Source organism: Megascapheus bottae, chromosome 12 (assembly GCF_031878675.1).
Source record: "Megascapheus bottae isolate mThoBot1 chromosome 12, mThoBot2.hap1, whole genome shotgun sequence".
Classification (NCBI taxonomy): domain Eukaryota; kingdom Metazoa; phylum Chordata; class Mammalia; order Rodentia; family Geomyidae; genus Megascapheus; species Megascapheus bottae.
In genome coordinates this window covers 41,457,308-41,478,370 of record NC_143520.1, presented here as the reverse complement: position 1 = coordinate 41,478,370, position 21,063 = coordinate 41,457,308, and the positions used below count along the sequence as shown (strand labels likewise).

The 21,063-nt window shown below is 43.8% G+C and overlaps 1 protein-coding gene across 3 annotated transcripts in view; it reads right to left on the bottom strand.

Annotated features, from left to right (window-relative positions):
* Positions 1-464: 464 nt before the first annotated feature.
* Positions 465-21,063, bottom strand: part of Tmem163 (transmembrane protein 163) — a 238,872-nt gene continuing 218,273 nt past the window's right edge. For all 3 annotated transcript variants that reach the window (XM_090342911.1, XM_090342910.1, XM_090342909.1), the window contains 3 exons: positions 9,905-10,016; positions 2,368-2,509; positions 465-1,478 (listed from right to left, as the gene is read on the bottom strand). In XM_090342911.1, the coding sequence (XP_090199037.1) occupies positions 1,418-1,478; positions 2,368-2,509; positions 9,905-10,016 (315 nt within the window). In that variant the 3' untranslated portion in view covers positions 465-1,417. The remainder of the gene's footprint in view (positions 1,479-2,367; positions 2,510-9,904; positions 10,017-21,063) is intronic.

Genomic DNA, 21,063 nt, shown 5'->3' with positions numbered 1-21,063 from the left:
CCAGACTTGCTCATACATTTGGTCCTTTGTATGTGTTTAGCATATTAACATCTCATAGAAGGCTCTTCAACAGTTCCCGTTATAGGAGCCACACTGAAAGAAGCATTTGACTGAGGTTTTTAACGGCACTTGTTGTGACTACATCCCATCCATCACAGGAGGTGAGATGTGAATATTTCTATTTGTGGCACCATATTGGCTTTTGGAACATGTTGGATTTGTGATTGTAGATCGAGGGTATTCAACCCGTACCCTTCTGAAGCAGCACACCCTGAGATGGCACCTGGTGATCAGGCCCCAGTACCACCCAGTAAGTGTGTAACCAGATACGGTGGAGCCCAAGATCTCTGCTATTACTCCCACCAGGCACAGGCGCCCGGACTACATCAACCACAAGGGAGAACCTGCTCGCAATGGGCATGTCACAGAAGGACAGCTCTAAAGCCATTCCCTTGCGATACAGGTACCATACAAAACAGGTAAAGGTGTTTATTGGCCAGCTGCTTCTGCCCAGGCAGGCAGTACTGTGAGAAGTACAGAACATTGTGGGGTGGGAGACATGTCTATGACATTGATACTTAGCATTACATACACTGAAAATGTCTTGTTTCTTGCAGATAGGTAAACCATCTCACAGACTATAATATACCACTACCACTTAACACAGCATATAGATATATGCATATATGGATAATTACATCATTTGTTACAAATAAACTCATCTCTCAAATGGATCCTGGTTTTTACATAGATGTGCAGGTTCTGAATGTATGAGAAAGGGCTGTGTGCTTCTTTAGTTTGTCCATGCAAAGCTCATACATATATATATATATCACTACATACATTTTTTTAAAAAATAGAATGGTTTCCTCTTGGACAAATCTGTTTAGATTTTAGCATTATTAGTAAAACACAGTATGAAACTAATGCAATACATTACATTGATAGAAATTAGGAAGTGATATACTGATGATTCTGGGGAGGAAAATGGGGTACAAGACGACATTCTCCCCAAAAAAACTGCCAGAAGAGAGACCTTGGAACTAAGACCTGGCCAGTTACTGTTTCAGCCTTGGAGCACCACAGAAGGGCTTTCTGCCAAGCAGAGATTCACATCCTACCCTCAAGAACTGTTCTGCAGAAAATAGAAAATGTCAGTTCCCATCCCAGACGGGGGAGCATTTCCCTTCCTCTGGCCATGGTCTGTCTGTGTTCTGACAGGGACGACAGTAAGGGTACAGGGGAGATCTGTCCACTGGCCAGAACTCATCCTTTAATGACACACTGTATGAAAGAAAACTTCCAAAAAAGAAACAGGATGTTCAGTTAAATATTGGCACCGTCTGCCTCCATGGAAACCTGGCGTCACCTTGACGGTCTGCAGGAGAAGCCGCCTGCGCACGCCCCTCTAGCGCCTTCACTCGAACATCTCATAGTGACGTGTCTGCCGGACTCTTGGCACCATGTCCATGAGCAGCCTGCAAAGAGGAAAGCGGACATCATCACTCAGCCCAGGTCTCCAAGCCCCAAGGCTGGAGGAAGTTCAGAGGAAATATCTTGTTTCCTAAGAATCCACATACTGTAAAGTTCACCTGTGAGAGGTATGCAGTTCATTAGAACACATGCATGGGTGGATCATCCCTGTTAATCATTCCAGAACAGTTTTTGATGCCCATTAGCAGAGGAGGCCTTAGCAATCCATCTCTCATCTCTCCAGATTTGTTCTTTTAATTTTATATAAAATGAAGTGTACACTGGGGTGGCCTTTGGTATCTGGATTCTTTCATTGGGCATAATGTGACAGTAAGGTTATCTGCAGTATAGTGTGGATTAGTAATTCACTCTTCATAGGTAATAGATAAATGTGATATGTCCATGCAGTGGACTGGCAGTTAAGGGATAATGCTGCTGTAAGCGTTCCTCTTGGTAATACACATGAAGGAGCATTGCTGCTGGGCCCAATGGTAACACCTATTCTCACCAGGTATGTGTGCACATCCCTCTGCATCCTTCCCCATACTCGGACCCATCCCTGGTTTTGAGTTACTGTAGTAAGTGAAAGACAGGACTTGACAGGTGAGAAAAACTCAAAGATGTTAGCCTGGAGTAGCATGGAGACCCCCGTTACAGAGGTTAGGATGGTACATTTCCAAGACATGGAGTTAAGAGAGGAGCACTGAGTGGTGGTAAGCATATGTGTAGTAAAAGTCCTTTGTGATTAAAATCTTCAAGTCTCAACTACAGGGAAGGCTGCAGCCAGGGATTTCCCTCAGTCACATGGAGCACATGGAAACAGCTATGACTCCCAAGATCCTCTCATTTCCTAGCTGAAGAAGGGGTAGAGTAGCCAAGAATAGATGAACATACTTGACTCCATAGGCAAAGATGGTGAGTCCAATCAGCACACCTATGCTGCCATCCAGGTACCAGACCGCGGCATTGTGCTTGAATACTTCAGCGCTCAGAAGAATGGAGAAGCCCATCACACCGCCCACGAGGGAGTTAAACCCTGCAGAAGAAGCAGAGCTGCTACAGCGCAGTGCCCAAGATCTTAAGTACTCACATGTCAGCCTAAGTTGCCCAAATGGTCTCTTACGGGTGACAGCCACGACGTGGGATGCCTGTGTGTACACAGCTCATCAACTCTTGTCCCCACCAAGGAGTTCCCCAAATACAGCTATCACCCTCACTGTCCATCTCCACTCCCTCTTTCTAAGCACTTATACCCTCATCACAGAGCACATGTGAGGTTCATTGTGGGTCTTCACCACCCACCCACACACACACACACACACACACACACACCAACCATTAGGGCAAAAACTTCAGGAGTTTAGTTTCTGGTTGAAATCCAGAGCCCAAAACAGCAGCTGCTTCACAGCAGTGGCTCACCGGGCCACGGGCCAGCTATCAGCAATGTTTAATGAGAAAGCAAAGCAGAAGGAAGTAAACCCAGTTGTCCAGCTTGCAGGGCCTTCATCTATTTCCTCTCAGTGCTCTTCTATAGAGCCTCAAGATTTTTCCCTCCCTCTCCAGAAAAGCAATGCAAAACTCTGAATTAGCTACCTGGCTAGCAATGACAGAACACAGTGGCCGTACTGGACACGGGGGCGGGGGGGCTTTTACCTATATAATCCTAGCTACTCAGAGACTGAGATCTGAAGATCAAGGCTTGAAACTAACCTAAGCAGACAAATCTGGAGATTCATCTCCAATAAGTAGCTGATGGCCCCAGTCTACACACTAGACACAGTGATTATCTCAGGTTGCCCCTGCTGGTCCCCACAAATTAAACATCACATTTCTGTTTGATCTAAATTTTCTCAAAGGCCTCAAGGCTGACGTGACTTCTGGGTCTTTCCTATGCCACGGGCCTCTCACCTGCTTCCACATCACAATGGCTCCGAGGTAAGTTCCAGGTCCACACAGGGCCAAACCCCTCTTGGCATCAGGCCTGGTATTCCTGGGGTTGCTGCTGCTGCTGCATATAATGGAGCCATTGCCAGTGCTGCACTCAACACCCTGGCTTGGTTTCAAGCAAGAATATTGAGGCCAAACCCCCTAAAAAGCAGGGCTAGTCTCTGGAGTGGAGGGGAAGCAGCAGCACATAGGGTAGAGACCTCCCAAGGACTGAGGGGAGAGGACACCTAAGGGCTATTCTTCACACGATCCTGAGACCTGCAAGGGTATTCCCAGGCATGTCAATCTAGGACACTTTCCATTGCACCCTTCCCTCTCCTCTGATTTGCTATTGATTCATCCATGTTTTCATCAGACAAGAATTCTCTCTCTCCCCCCAATATAACCACGGTCACAGCAGCTTCTCTAGCCCTCTACACGAGCAAGCCTTCTCCACGTGGCTTCTTTCCTGGTGGGAGGTACCCCACCTTGTCACCCCCATCACACCCCTCCTTGACCCAGGTGCCACTGTTCCTTATACAACTGCTAGACAGATGGCTTTAGCACTTCTGCCCCTTCCACTCAGGCTGCTTCTCCCAAGGTCATCTGTGACATGCTGCCATATGGAGATGCTCCCATCTCTAGCAAGGTTTTCCAGTGATCCTTCACTGGCTTTTTCTGCGCATCCCCATCCAGGTGGCTTACACTCAGGTCGTTGAACTATATCTGCATTATCTGTATTCTCCCATCCCAGGAAATAGCATCTCTCAGACATCTCCCTTGGCTCCTCTCTTTTTCGCACTCAAAATGTGCACGTTACAGAGATCAATCCATCTCATCCTCTAGCAGCCAGGTAGTCAGTTGCTAACATCCTCAAAATCAAGAAGCCAGGGATAGCTCTTAGATGTCTTAGGACTAGACTCCAAGTCTAGGGAATTCTGAAGAGCTATTACCTCTAACATCCCACCCTCAACTTCCCAACCCTATGCAAGCCACCACTAAACTTTCCTAGACCCCTGCACTGCCCTTTTCACCTTCCACTTCTGTCCACTGCTCCTCAAACCCACATTCCATCCCCGCTAGAGCGTGCAGCTGACCCTCTGTTAAGCAGACAAGTGCCCAAAGCCACCGGAGTTTGTGTAAACTCTTCAGGCCATTTACACCATATTCCAGCCACAACTACTGCATTGCCATTACACAGGGACACATGCACTTACCTCTTCCTCCAGGCTCTTCCCAGGCTTCCTGCCTACCACCTGCCCCACATAGCTCAGCCCTGAAGCACCTCCTGCCTGCTCATGGCCCCCTGTATACCTCTCAGCCTCAGGGAGGCTCTGCTTCTCTGCATGAAGCCCGTGGACTCTCTACCAAACAGGCTTTTACTATTTGTGTTTTATCATCTTCCCCACAGACAGGAACTTGGTTCCCTTTCCTTGCTGTATTTCATGTCACAGAAGAAGACGGCCTAACACTGATCATGGGCACAGGTGGTCCCTACATTCAATATTGAATTTTACCAGATAGAGTGGAAGGGGAGGTGTGGGTCATACCCTAAGGTCCAAGTCTTGCCTGGACCAGCAGCCCTGACAAATTTCCAGTGGTATTTAGAAGACATGAGAGCCTGAGGTTCCCCAACCAGCCACTAGATGTCTACTCTGCTCCACCAAACAAGCCCTGGGCTGCCAGCACTGAAGACAACCCTGAGCAGGTGCTTCCTGGATGATTCACAGCTTCTCCCTAGGAGTTGAGGCATGTTCACCTCCTTCTACCTCTTCCAGGAAGGGGCTGCTTGGCTCACCTTGTGAGATGATAGAACCTGGCTCATTGAGCTTTACCTCTTAGAAGCCTGCATGAGATTGTTAGAACACAGAGGGACTGCGGTCAAGTGTTCTCTGCCACTTCCCTCCGAGCTTCCTGGCCACAGTCATCCCACAGGAAGAGCCTAAGTCCTAGCCTCAGGCCCATCACAGCCCCAGCACCGACCACAGCACACCAGGTTCTGATGGTCACCCAGTGTAGCTGTGCCTTGAGCCTTAGATGTAACTTCAGAGCTGTTCTAAAATTTAAGTTATTGTCTTAATTAGCATAAAATAAGGGCTGGGGCCATCTTGGAGCTGCCACCAGAATATGTATAATTATGTGCACCAATTTCTGCAGAGTATCTGAAATTTTTTATGCTTGAAAACTCACAGTGAGGGACTCACATCTGGATAGGTTCTGGCCCTCAGAGATAGCACTAAAGCTGGACCCTGGCCTTAGTACCTCTACCATTCATCCATCGGATCTGCAGTGTTCATTTGTTACACAATGCTATTGTACTTTAATACAAAGCTTGCATTTCATCCTGGTCCTGAGAGCTCATGCGTGCTAAAGATGTCAAAATTCCACACCGGGGCATCATAAAGCAACTCTTGAAGGCGGCCTTCGCCTCCATCTGCTTCCTACTACTGTCCCTGGCTACGAAGGTACACGTGAGACCAACCAGCTCCACACAGCTGCACCTTGGGACCTACCACCATCTAGGTGACCCCTCAAGGCTCACCCTTCTTTTACAGGCCAAACAACTGCTTAACTTGCTTCCTCTCTTTTAAAATCTGCCTGGCTTACCGACTGCCTGATGAATGTAACTATAACCTCTCTGTATATCAGCTAGACAATTAAATTGCCTAGCATGCCTGGTGGGTGGAATGCACAGGTGTGCATTCCAGTGCTGTCCCTTGTGAGAACCCCCAGCATTAATGACAAGGCACCCCCTTACCCCATCAGCCTTCCTTCAAAGGGAAGGAAGAACAAAGAGGAGGTAATTAGAGATTACTAACCAATGAATGAATAAAATCAGGATCCCAGATAATGCAATTAGCAGGAGGCTCTAATTACTGTCTTCTGTTTTTCTGAGATAGGCCCACTCCTAGAAGAGGCCCCCTGCGGAAAACACACTGCAAAGGAGGGGCTGCTGCCTCTATGAAACAGGGTCCCTCTCACCTCAAACGCTATGGCCATCTGTCCCCCTCCCACTACTTTCCTTCTACCCTCACGGGGTGACCTTCCCTATATTATTGCCCAAATTCTCCTTGCTTATAGTCTTATCTCCTGCCCACCATGCCGTTTCTCACCAGTGATAACTCAGAGGATTCAGTGAAGAATATACTCCTGACCTGAGCAGCAGGTCCTGTGCAGCAGTCCCTGCCCACAGGCATACTCCAGCCCTAGAACTCCTGCTTCCTGAAGGAGAGCTGTTTCCTGCCTTCCTCTATTTTTGAGAGAGGATTTTTACTACCCTCTCTCCTTTGTCATTTCTCCTCTGGTTCAAGAATGTGACGGTTTACTCGTGGATGGTTGTATGAATGAACAGAAGAGTTTAAAATTAGCTCGTTAGAGAACATACTTTGCATACACCCCCCACCACACACACACGCCTATGTAATAAAAAGATGGAAAGTAGGACATTAGAATTTCAGTGACGTCCAAATGAATATATATGTGGAAAAGCCCCCAGCCTAGGCGGAAGGCCCAAGGCGCCAAAGGTGCCATGAGGCCTTGGTCCTGACAAGTCTTGAGATTGGCTGTACTTCTGGGCTTATGCTTCTGGAAAACACTCCTTCCTTCAGCCTGGCCTCTGCAAGCCAGCAGTAGCCTGGAACTGGCTGCAGAGCCACTCACTGCTGCTCAGTGTTCTGAGCTGTGCTGACATCTCAGGCACACTGGTCCCAGCCCTTATGTTTCTGGGAACATGACGTGAGCCAGGTCATGGCTTAGCCAAGCCTCTGAGTTCCTCAGAGACATGGAAAGGGATCTTGATGGTGACTGGAAAATCCAAACCCAAAGATCTGTCTGTGCCTGCTCATCCTTAAAGTGTATATCCCTAATGAAGACTTCCTTAATAAAGGACTCTAGGGCCACATAGGCATTTTATTTTCATGCTACAGAACACTAGATCACAAAAATCTTAGATACCTCAACCCAAACTAGAGGTCAGCTCAGGCCTGCGGAATTCTTATTAGTGCCAACTTGATACACACTGGTAATTCTCCGATGCCTTTGTCGACAACAGAAAGCCAGAAGACTAAGCCAGGCTGTGGCTGGTCTTCAACTTTCTATATCCTCATCAGGAGAATGAACCACTGGTTCTTCAGCTCATCTCTGGTAGAATTACCCATCCCTTCCTACACGGGTTATCTACCTAAACAGCAATCCTTTTTGAAGACCAGGGAAGGCAGTCTCTCAGCACCCCAGAAGATACTGAAAGGGGAGGATTCTGCAAGCCTGGCTGACCTGCTGTTCTTAAGTACCAGCTCAACACCCATCCCAGGACCTGATGTGGACAGAATCTCCCCCTCCCACAGACTGTCGGGAAGATTGTGTCAAGTGCTTGCCAGGGTGCTGGAGGAAACCAGGGCTGACTGACTGCTCTACACAGTGAGGTCCTATTGCTGCTTAAAAGAGAAGGGAATGGGAAGGCTGGGTCTGAGGAGAATGTTCTTTCACTCTGTCAACAGTCCTTGCTGCTTTAAAAGCTTTGGTTTCAAGTGGGCCAAAGGCTTCCTCAGCCCAAGGAGAAAATTGGCTCGTGACAAGGGTGGATGGAACTAGCAGGCCTGACAACAAGTGGCCCCTTGAGAGCTGATTCTGAGAGCTGCTTGTCCAACAATGCTCAAGAGTGCTGGGCACAGCAGGGTCCAATGTCCCTTCGGTGACACTATATACATGGACCCTTAGAGTAACTACGGAGACAGCACCAAACCTCAGTGCTCATGACACAGACTGAGGCACTGCTATGAAATGTCCATTCCTGGGCCCCACTGGAGTTCCAGGAAATCAAATTCTCCAAGGGTAAGGGCCAGGTCCACAGACAGCCACTAAGCAATTCTGATGCCATCAGACTGGGAGTTACATTTTCTATGGCCTGGGACCCCTGGTTTTGCATTTGGAATGTCAGATCACCCTTCAGGTGATGCTCGCTCTAGGCAGGTCTCCTTTTGCCTTCTGGAGTAGCAATGCAGCAGGATTAAGGGAGCATAGGTGATGGTGGGGACACAGATGGGACAGATGTGTAGTCCTGAGCTCAGTCCCCACCTGAATGCATCACCTGGACTCCTTGTTCTACTGTGCAGCCCAGCTCCTTCCACAGCAAGACTTCAGAGTGGGGCAGGATGAGGACTCAGTCTGTACTATGTTCACCAAACTCTATTATTTGGATAAAAGGGGCCTCTACATGACCATTCTCCAATCCAAACTACAACCACCAGCCACCCATCCCCTCTGCCTTCAGATATCTCACATATGAGAACTTGAGATTCAGGAGGGGAAATGTGTTCTGAGGGCAGGGGGAGGGGAGTGTTGGGCACTGGTAGCTCACACCAGAAATCCCAGTTTCTAAGGAGGCTGAACTCTGAGGATCACAGTTCAAAGCCAGAGCAGGCCAGAAAAAATCCTGAGATTCATTGCCAGTTAAAAGCCAGAAGAGCTATGGCTCAAGGTCAAGTGACATCAAGTTAGCCTTGGGTGAAAAAAAAAAATCAAATGCCCAGGCCCTGAGTTCAAGAGCTCCATGACCAAGATAATAAATAACATGAATAAACAAATAACATAGGCATGTAATCCTAGCATTTGGAAGCCTAAGGCAAAAGGAGCTTAAGTTTGAGCAGCCCGAGCAACAAAAACAAAAAAGTAATCCAACCATTTCTGTTTATATTGGGCAATACATTCCCAACTTTTACTCTTGCCTTCACACTACTTTATTCCTAGAGTCTGCATATGTTCAAGAATGAATAAAATTAAAATGGCTGTTTGCCAAATCTCTAGTTTGGAGTCTGCACTTTACCTACATTACCCACATACCCTATGTGGTCAGGCCAAAGGCCTGGCTAAGCACTTTTCTACTTGGTTTGAGTTTTGAGCAGAGAACATATGGATTGCTTCTCAGAGCAGGCTTGCACCAGACATTCTCAACCTGGTCATCTAACTCCTATGTGAACTGCTCACTAGGCAGATGGGAAGGGAAACAGAGACTTAGAAGAAGAATCTATAGAGTCCAGAAAAGGCACTTGCCTTTTACTTGGAACAACTGCATGAAATGTGAGATCCTGGGAAGCCCTTTGTACTTCATTATGAAGATGCTGGGACCCCTGAGCCTCCATTAAGGAGTCAAGAGTTTGCCGAGTGTGTGTGTGTGTGTGTGTGTGTGTGTGTGTGTGTGTGTGTGTGTGTGTGTGTGTGTGTGTGTGTGTGTGTGTGTGTGTGCAGTAGGACTTAAACTCAGAGCCTCTTGCTTGGCTTTTTCACTCAAGGCTGGCTCTCTAGCCACTTGAGCCCACACTCTACTTTCAAAAAGGGACTTCAAGAAGTGTTTATTAAACTCAGGGATATATTACCTGTACTATATACTGTGAGACCATAAAACAGGTTAAACAGGTTGGGATAGATGAATTCTAAAATTTTTGAGCTCTAGTATAACACAAAGTAGCTAAAAGTAGCCCCTGAAGTCAGGCCACACAGCTTTACTCACCATCAGTAATGAGTGCTCTGCTGGTCAGAACTTTCCCAAGCATAAATTTCAGAACTGCCAAGATGCTGCACAGGATCCCACTTAAAATGGAGACACTGAATAGGAAGTCATCCTAGAAGAGAAAATTTCAACAGTTTCCTTTCTGCTACTGTAGGTCATCTGTAAAGCACCTGCCCTAACGGTCAGTCAGCTGTGCTTAATAAATAACCAGTCAAAGCAGACATGTTTCTACCAGATAGGGGTGTGATGCCTGCTTTCATTTTTCTAGGATTTAGAAAAGAATCAAAAACAGGTTTCAGATGTGTATTTACTTAAAAATCCACTATATATATATATTTCTCCTAGGACATTCAGTTTCATGCCATTCTGCTAAAATAATCATTGATTACAGAGTCACTTCAAATAGTAAAACATGGTACTATTAGTTTCTCACAGATTATTCACAAAGCAGTTAATTGAGAACTTTGGATCCTGGACCAAAAACCATGTTGCACAGACACAACTGAAGTAGCCACAGGGTCAGTTATGGCTGAAGCTTCTTAAAATTCTATCCCCTCCCCTGTGCCCACTATGTCACACAATTGAGGCTTCAAATATAGCCTTCAAGGTGGGAAAAATGGCTTCTAAAAATACAGTCTGCTGTTGACGTGATCCTAACACTTCCTGTAGGTTGTTACCTTAGGTTTGCAAGCAAGTGAGTCACATCTGCAAAGCCAGCACCGCTATCTATGACATCAGGCCCATTGAACTCCCACACCTCACTCCCCTGAAACACAGAATCCAGGTTCTCCAGGATTAATATGCAACTGCCAGCAGAAATCTAAGATGCCATCATATATCCACAGAGGTAGGATTTTCCTTCAGCATCTTAACAAATTCACTAACCTAGTGACAGGAGCTAAGAAGGAACATGCCCGTTTCTCTTGGCTTCAAACTGAACAGAATCATTTGAAGAAACAACTCAATGGAAATAGGATATCTGTATGGTGGCAAAGTATTGCCTCACAAATACAAAGCAATGGTGCTTGCTGGCAGTTTTATTAAAATACTTCCACAGATTCTTTGCTCTACTCTCTCACCCTACTGCCTTTCCTTGAGTAAGGGCTAGACTAGGTGACTCAAAGCAAGCAAACAAATAAAATAGGATATGGAAAAGAGGAAAGAGGAACTTCGTATGCCATCTAGCCAGATGATCAAGGGTAATATCACATTTGTATTTTGATGTCAACATGGCCTGTTGTATCATGTGACAAGGACAATTTGCCTACATGTCGTGCTACCCCCAAATCTATAAACTATGTAATCATGCAAAACAATACCAGACAAAACCAAACTGAGCAACACCTGACCACAACTTGTCCCTATGTCAAGGACATGGAAGACAAAAACAACCAAGAAACTGTCACAGACTGGAGGCGAGGTGCCAGTTAAACAATGTAGTATTCTGTGCCAGATCCAGCAACTCGAAGAGGGCATCAGTGAGAATACTGGAGAAATCAAAAGTCTATAGTTTTTCAATAAAATGCTAATAATTCAGTGAGGATAAACGGGTAGGATTATGGAGCTATTAATGCAGGCTGGAGATAATGCAGGCTGGTGAAAGGGTATGAAAAAAATCAATGTTCTAGTTTCATTACTCTCCTATAAATGTACAATTATTTTTAATTTATTTTTAATTTATACTTTTCAAACTATTATTAAGGCTGGGCCAAACCAGGTCTCGGAGCAAATGCCAAGTTCTTCTAATCAACACTGTGACAGGGCTGCCATAGTGGCATGGAAACCCAAAATTCTCCAAAGTGTCCTTTGAAAAATCAGCCTAATTTTTATCTAATTGAAATGAAAATTTTATTATTAGTACATTTGTCATTGACTTTTTTTTTTGCCAGTCCTGGGGCTTGAACTCAGGGCCTGAGCACTCTCTTTGGACACATTTTGTTCAAGGCTAGCGCCCTGCCACGTGAGCTACAGAACCACTTCCAGCCTTTGCTGTGTATGTGACACCAAGGAATCGAACCTGGCTCTTTGTGCATGCTAGGCAAGCACTCTTCCACTAGGCTATGCTCCCAGCCCAGTCATTGACTTTTCAAATAACCTTCAGTATCAAATTAATGGCAAATATAATGACAATCTAGTTTAACTATACAAAGTATATTATGTATTTTATAAGATACAATGTCTTCTCCAAATACTCTGCTGCAACCCGTTTTGTTCATGGTTAATACATATGTACAAACACATGTGTGCATGCACACACACACACACACACACACACACACACATTTGTTCTCAATACAAACTTAAACAAACAACGACAAAAACTAATCAAGAGAGGGATCCTGATAACTCAAGCCTGTAATCCTAACTATTCAGGAGACAGATCTGAGGACTGGGGTTCAAAGTCATGCCAGACAGAAAGTCTGTTAGACTCATCTTCAATTAACAAGCTTCCGAAGTGAAGCTGTGGTTCAAGAAGTAATGTGTTAGCTTTGAGCAAGTAACCTAAGGGTCACAGTATCCAGACCCTGATTTCAGCGCAGACACACCTAATTACAAGAGATAACCCACAATCAGGTAAGCATAATGCCACTGTCTGAATGCAATCGTAACATGGTACTTCAAGGGGGTAATTGCACCTCTGTGAAGAATTCTAATGAATGAAATTAGTAAATTTCCTTACAGAAGATAACTTACAGAATCACACTGTCTCTTCCCATCAGACACGGCAGGAAAACAGTCACCCATGGATGAAGTAGACCTTTAGATACTGAATCTGCTGGTCCCTTGATCTTAGATTTCAAGCCTCTGGATCTATAATAATCACCATATCTGTAACCCTACACTAGGGTTTGGATCTCAGTTGAAGTCAACCTAAGAAAATAGTCCTTGACCTACCCCGCACCCGCACCCCCCACATTCAACCAATAAAAAGCTGTTCAGAGGGTAACCATCATTCACCCAAGCTATGTGTGAAGCATAGAGACACATCAAGATCCCAGGCCTGGAAAAAAAAGGGGGGGCAAAGACTTTATTCAAAAAACAAATTACTACAACAAAAAGGGCTGGGGGTTCTGGCTAAAATGGTAGAGCACATGCCTAGCAACAACAAGGTCCAGAGTTCAAACCCAAAAACTATGGAAGAAAGAAGGGAGTAAGGGAAGGTTTCCCACTGTTTGTGAGTTATCTATGCCTTTTGTTATAGTTTCCAAAGCAGAATACGATTGGTTAGTAAAGAGTCACATAACACAATCCTAAGGCTGGATCACCACCAACTAGATCAGTAAGTGAGAATATCCCTTTCGTATAAACATGCAGTGAACATCACATTGAAAAAGTATATAGGAAGCATCTAACCCATGCTGCAGTGAGGAAACTGAGGCTTGAGGAGAGGGGATGAATCTACCCCAAACAGCAAAGGGATAAATGGCAGCTGAGTTGTGTTCCAAGCTCAGAACACCCCCTCATCTGGCCCTGCCTCTCAGCCTGGCACCACCAGGAGAATTTCCAGTTCCCCCAGCCCAGGTGGGAATATAGTTAAAAGCTTCAGGTCTAATTTGAAGACCTAAAGTTAATTAGGAAGGAGGTAACAGAACCTGATCTGGGTGAGGATTCTTAGGCAGATGTGTGATATTTGTGGTTGGCTAGCTCTGGGAACATTGGTCAGCTAGACCAGAACCTCAGTCAGCTTTTCTTCTAGAAGACATAAATTCTCTGTGCTCTCCCACTGTAGTCTGGAAAGCTGATGAATGCAAGTCTCCATGACCTGCTGTACAGTGACAGATCCTTTCCAGCTCTTCTCTGAAAAGCCAAACCCAACCAAAGCAACTTGCTTTCCCCTCTTACCATTCTACCTCTTTTTTCATTCTGCTCCAACCAGCCTACTTGGCCTTCTACCTGATACACAAATATGTAACATGCTGAGTGGTAAGGGCCTTGGCATATGTTGTCCTTCTGCCTGGAAGCTCCACATGTCCATCCAGCTTACTCCCTTTCTTCTATTTTCTCTTTTTCTCCTCCCCATTCCTCTTTCCTCTCTTTGTCCTCTCCCACTCTTTCTCCTCAAAACCACCTTCCCAATGAGATAGTCTCTAAATGTGATTTCCTCATCCCCTATTTTTTAATATTACTTTTCTCAGCACATGTGCTTAAAGTAAGATATTAGTGAAACTGAAAACACAATTGGTCCTCTGACCAACCGCCTGCAGGCATGATCCAACCACAGGGCAGATACAGGTTTCCACTATTATAGAAAGTTATAGTGCATAATACAGATTTAGAAACAAATTACTTTTTGTCCTGTGAATGCGAGATAAAGACAGTAAGTAGAGAAGGATATAGACAAGTACAAGATGGGAGGGACTAGAGATCACCACCTGACAAATGGTCAAAAAATTAAAAAGTGGTTGACAAAGCAAATCACAGGTCTATAAACTTATCTCGACAATACTCTGCCTTCCAAATATACCACAAGATTAGAGTTTAAGGGGGGTGGGGGAGAGGGTAATGAGACCAAGACATGTGGAAGGGTATCAATGTATGTGAATTAATGCACCTTCTATCTGACGAATATCATATTACCCTTTTATTAAATACAATAAAAAAAGATTAGAGTTTAACAATTATATGCTTTCTTAACTGGTATATGATTAACATGCAATGAATATAAAGACTTGAGAGGTTCCGTTGGATTAATTCTGTCAATGGTAGTGACTATCTATGTAACTATTCACAAAGCAAAGTACAAAACATGGACTTCACCCCAGAACCATCCTCATTGTCTCTCAGTGTTTTGCAGCCATTTTATAACTTCAGATACCACAGATAAAATAAATATAAAAAAATGAAATTTATTTTTTTGCTAGTGTGGGGCTTGAACTCAGGGCCTAAGCACTATCCTTGGGCTTTTCTCAAGGCTAGAGCTCTACCACTCGAGCCACAGCACCACTTCCAGCTTTTCGTATGTATGTGGTACTGAGGAATCAAATCCAGGTTTTTGTGCATGCTAGGCAGTCACACTACCACTAGGCCCAACTCCCGGCCCTAAATTTTGTCTATTTTTTAAATAGCACACATTTTTATTCTGGCTATTTGTTAACACTTTTTGGGATTCACCCTTGATATTTTGTAGTTTACCCTGTGTGGTCCTGGAGTCTTATTCTAAAGATATGTTTCATTGCTCTCTTCATCAAAGGAACTTTGTAATTCAATCTATGTGCCTCCTGCTGACATCAGGCTTTTTTATTTAGTTTCTCAGTGGAGTTGGATAATTGTTGATTAAAAGAACAGGTAAAGAAATAGAAGGGAAGCTGACAGGATCTGTGACAGTTAATCTTGATTGTCAATTTGACTATATTAAATACCTAGGAATTTAGTAAAGCACACCTCTGGGTGTGTTTGTGATGGTATTTCTGGAGACAATTAGATCAGGATTTGTCCTAATCCTTGACAGATTCATAATATGACATCCTGGGAGGTGGTAGAAGGTAGGAAGTGGAGCCTAGGTAGGTTACTGGGGCCTGTCCTTGAAAGCTAGCTTGCCCGTCTCTCTTCCTGTCTGCCATGAGGTAAACAAGTTCTTCTAGCACTCACTCTGTTGCAATGATGCTCTACCCAAGGGAATAAGGCCAAGAAACCATGGTCTGAACTCCTCTAAAATCTGGGGTAAAATATACCTTTTTTCTTTTAAGTGTCTGTCATACATTCTTTTATAACAATTGCTTTTTATAAAGTTAAAGATGATAATACAGGGTCTAATCCACTTTCCTTCCATAGACTATTTGCTCTCCTGAGGCATACCTTTAGATCAAAAGATCAGAGAAAAATGGGAGCAACTGCTGTGACATAGACCCCACTGGGGTCTATGACAGGCTCCAAGAGCAAAGGTCTAAGTGCTATACAAATCTCAGTTGTCAGGATATAGCCAGTGCTTCATCCAACTTGCAGGGGCTGAAAATGAATACCACCAACTTAGACCCACCAAATGTCCTATCCACCAACATAAAGAGGAGATGTGAGTTGCTATCTATAATCTTATGAAGATGAGAATCAGTCAGATCAAGTGGTCTGCCCTGTTTATAGCTAGTAACCAGCCTGCAGCCATTTCTAACACTGTGATCCATTTTCCTTCCTCCATCACCATTCCCATTTTCCCACCCATCCTCATCTCAGGGCACTTGTATTTTGTATACTGCTCACAGGAAAATCTTATGTACAAATGAGTTTCATTTTCCAGCATCACCAATTGCCACCCGCTATGTTAAGCTTATACCTTGTCAGACAACACTTACAGTTCCAGATCACAAGGAACTGTGGCCTGTGACACCAGACAGAAGCCAGGCCTGAAACCCAATCCACCTTCTTCCCTCACCCTACCCCACCTCACTTTCCTGCTTATAAGGCGTGAGGCAACAAAAGCAGGGAATTCGGATGCTTGCTTGCGCCTGCAAAAAGGCATCCTTCGCCTTTCTAATGAGGACAAATTTCAAACCATTCTGACACTACATGTGTTCTAGAATTACCCAGGGAAATGCTGGTGCTGGCTGAATAATAAATGAATATTGATTTATGGCCCCATGTGAAATTAACAGTCACTCTCATCCTCAACTTTTGATCACCACCCTCCCCCACCCCAGCAGATGAGAAAGCTGGCAGATGTGGAGGAAATTATTCCACTCACCAGCCCTCAATTTCTTCCAGTTATTCAATTATATTGACAAATTACTATAAACTCACATCCAATGGCTTCACAATTTTTAAATGAGCATCAGACTATTTGCCTGTTGGGGATGTCAAGCGCTGATATTTAGACAAGCAGACATAGCCGGTAGGACACTGGGGTCAGCAGAGGATTTTCAGGTACTCTGGGGAGCTCTGCTCAGGCATTTCCTGGCCAGGCTGCTGGGTCTGACAGGTGATGCACCTCAAATGTTTTAAAGGGAGCTCCAAGTTGCTGAAGATGACAACAAGGTCAGAGAAAACCACAGAGGAGATGTAGTGTTGGCAGCTGAGGGAAAATGGAGGCAATCTGAAGTGCCAAGTTGCCCCACCCCTATGGAGCCCGACTCCTAGAAAATGAAACATCAGTGGAATAATAGTTGGCTGCTACATGATAACATGATAAGGAATGCATGAGTCTCTGTGACAAGTACCCAATCCCTGAATATTGCCATAGAATCTGAGATGAGCTACCTTGGCTGGGCTCTCACCTACCTCTGGTGACTGTGGACATTTAAAGAAAGTAAGACTCTGGTGTTCCCTAAACCCATACGAAGCAAAATATCCCCTCCATAAGTCCTCAGAACACACAGGCAATGCCATTCCCAAATTACTTCTTTGTGAAGGAAGTAGCACCTCCTGGCTGCCTGCTTCTGCTCCCTGTGTTTCAACAGGGATGTTAGGAATTGATCTTGTTAAAATTGTAAAAAGGACATAAAGGCTGCTTTTACTAAAAGCCTTGAATCTCACTTTGGCCTACAGATGTGTGATGGGTAACTATAAACAGCATAAAGATAGCCCAGACATGTTGATAGCACGTGAGATAGGAGGCTGAAATGCAGAAGTTCAAATTCAGTAACAGCGGGGCTAAAACAGGAGACTCAATCTCTGAAAGATAATTTCAAAAATATTAACACTAAATATTGAAAAACCTATGATGATCAAGATTGAAATCAGGAAAGCAATTTCATTTGTAAAAGCCTCAACAAACAAACAAACAAACTAGGAATTAACTAATGATGTGAAGGACTTCTATTATGAAAACTTTAAAAATCTGAAGAAAGAAATTAAAGCAGATTTAAGGAAATGGAAAAACCTTCCATGGTCCTGGATTGGAAGATTAACATAAAGAAAATGGCAGTAATGCGAAAAGCTATTTACAAATTCAATGCAATATACATCAAAATCCCAACACTTGATAAGAGAAAGCAATGCAAAATTTAATAAGGAATAATAAGATTTTAAACACCAAAACAATCCTCAGCAAGAAGAACAGTGTTGGAGAAATATCAGCATCAAACTTCAAACTCTATTACAAAGCCATAATAAAATAAATACTTGGTACTATCACAAGAATAGGCCTGAGGCCCAATGGAACAGAAAAGAAGCCCCAGAAATGAACCCACAGACCTATAGCCATAAGGGAGCCAAAAACACAAGTTAGAAAAAAGGCAGCCTCTTCAGCATATGGTGTTGGCAAAATTGGCTGTATACATGCTGAAAGCACAAGCTAGATCCTTATATATCACCCTGTACCAGAATCAATACATAAGGAATCAAAGACCTCAATGTAAGACCAGATTCAATGAAAATATTAAAGGAAAGAGTAAAGGAAACAGTAGGGCCCCTAGTATTGGTAACTTCCTAAGATCTAGAGTCACAATAAAGAAAGACTGGATAAATGGGATTGCATCAAACTGAGAAGTTTCTGCATAGCCAAGGACATAGCTAGAAAAAAAAAGTGCGGAGAATGGGAATTTTTTTTTAAACCAACCATGAATCAGACAAGAGCCTCATATCAATATACTTAGAGTTCTTAAAAATACTTCCCTCCCCAATAATAGCTCAAAGAAACAAGAAATGAGCTAAAGACTTTAAGAGGGACTTCTCAAAAAGAGAAGTGAGAAGGGCCTATAGACACACAAAGAAATATGCAATATCTCTGGTCATAAAAATGCTCATCAAAACATTGAGATTCCACCTTACCTCAGTTAAAATGGACATTATCAAGAAAACCAACAATAACAGATGTTGGTGGAGATATGTCCAAAAGGGACACTATACTGTATTACACTATAAGTGAGATTGTAAGCTTGTTCTACCACTTTGGAAAGCAGTATGGAGGTTTCTTAATAGACTAAACATAGATTTCCCTATGATCCAGTAATTCCATTCCTGGGTGTTGGTGTCCAGTAGAGCACAAACAAGGCCACACTAAAACTAGCAGCACAACCATGTTTGCTGCAGTATTGTTTATCATAAACTGTAGAATCAACCAAAATGCCCCTCAGCAGACAAATGGATCAAGAAAATGAGGTATATACACACAGTGGAATTCTATCCTTCAATCAGAAAGAATGCTATTACCCCATTAATAAAGAAATGGAAAGACTTGGGAAAAATTACACTAAGCCAAGTAAGCCTGACCTAAAGAAACATAGGTTGCATGGATTCCCTCATTTGTTGTAACTGAACTATGCCTATAAATATACAAGTCAACACACTGCATGGTAAAAGCAAAATAATCCACTTGGACATGATAAATTATACAGGATTCTAGAAAGTCACACAATGAGACCAAAAGTAGATTATTCTTAGGAGAGGAACACAAAGGCTCAATATGATCACATGAAATAATATTTATCAAAATGAACTCTAAAGAATGGAAACAAGAGGTTTGGGGGTTATATTTCCCCTTTGTTGATGTTTTTGTTTTCTGAACCTTTTTCTTTGAGAGATGGTCAGGGGGAACACAGAAATGATGGGAGAAGGGGTGAGCAAACACAGCAGTGATACTCACTAGACACTATATTGACAATGAGCAACTTATAGGTGGGGGTGGAAGGGAAAAATTGGGAGAGAGCAATGCTCATAAAGAAATATACTAGTTGACCACTGGTGGCTCATCCTTATAATCCTAGCTACTCAGGAGGCTGAGATCTGAGGATTGCAGTTTGAAGCCAACTGGACAGAAAAGTCTGTGAGACTCTTATCTCCAATTAACCTGCAGACAATGGGAAGTGGTGCTCTGGCGCATAGTAGGGCACTAGCCTGTATGACGATGCTCAAGGACAGCACCTAGGCCCTGAGTTCAAGCCCAATGACCTGACTTACATAACTGTAACCCTTCTGTACAATTTTTACAAAAAAAAAAACCCTAAAACCAAAAACAAATGCCTTCAACATTCTAAGAATAAACCTTTTCTCCCCCACCCAAACTACCACCGAGTATATGAAAACAAAATAGAAAAAGAAAAAATTTTTAAGGGACCAGGGGGACTGTGCTTGCCTAGCATGCGAAAAGCCCTGGGTTCAATTCCTCCGTACCACATACACAGAAAAAGCCAGAAGTGATGCTGTGCTCAACTAGTAGAGTGCTAGCCTTGAGAAGTTTAAAGATCGTGCCCAAGCCTTCAGTTCAAGCCCCAGGACTGGCAAAACTAAATGCCAAAACTCAAAAGGAAAAATACAGACAAAACTATTATTGTCCTTCAGACATGTAAGAAGGCCCACACCAATCAGGAAATCTATCCATAATTCCTTCAGAGGTGAGCTCATCCAGGCTCAATCCCACTAAAAGCAATACTGACTGTCTGGCTCAACCCATGGGTTGCACATATACAATGAATTTATTCAGTCCACAAACACCTACCAAGTTCCTTCCACATGCCAGGTTCTGTTGTAGACACTGGGAAAGTATCAGGTCTACGTTCTTTACACCTTTCCTATCCCCTTCTCAGAGTCTATACTCTACTTCTTTGTGCAAATTCAAAGAGAAAAGGAGACTAAAAAATGCAGTGCAGTGTGCTGAAATACTACCACCATCAGCTTCAAGTGTCACAGGAACACAGAACTAGAGGATGTTGAGGGAATTGCAACTGGGGAGAGAAAATAGATGGTGGATGTCGGGCCAAATCAGGCTACCTCTCCCAACAGGAGGACAAAAGTGTCAAAGACCACAGCTCTTGGCAGTTAAGTCCTCTTATAACTCTCCTTACATCCAACCAAGCAGACAACAAAGAAGGTCAGGGAGTCCTCACATGCTGATGTTCACAAGCACCTATGGCTCTTCTGATTTCATGTTGTATCTCTCCTTGGCAAGCTCTTCAGGGAAAAGAGCCCCTATTCAGTCATCTTGGACTCAGAAGTTGCCAGCTCCCCCAGAAGAGTTAATCAAAGAGCTCACTTTAATAGGGTTACTCAAAGTTAATTATTACTTATTGCCCACCCACCCCCCAAAAAACCCTCCATCCCAAGGAAGTATCCAACAGCTCAGTTACATGTATGGCTGGCTTTGTTACTAAATACTTATATTCAAATTGACACAGGAAGAACATTCCACAGTAACGGTACTGTCCACGTGACAGAATAGAGCAGCTTTTAAAAGGGACCCTTATCATTGTCAGGACTTGTTCTCCATTCTGCTGCGCTGGGATGTATTATGT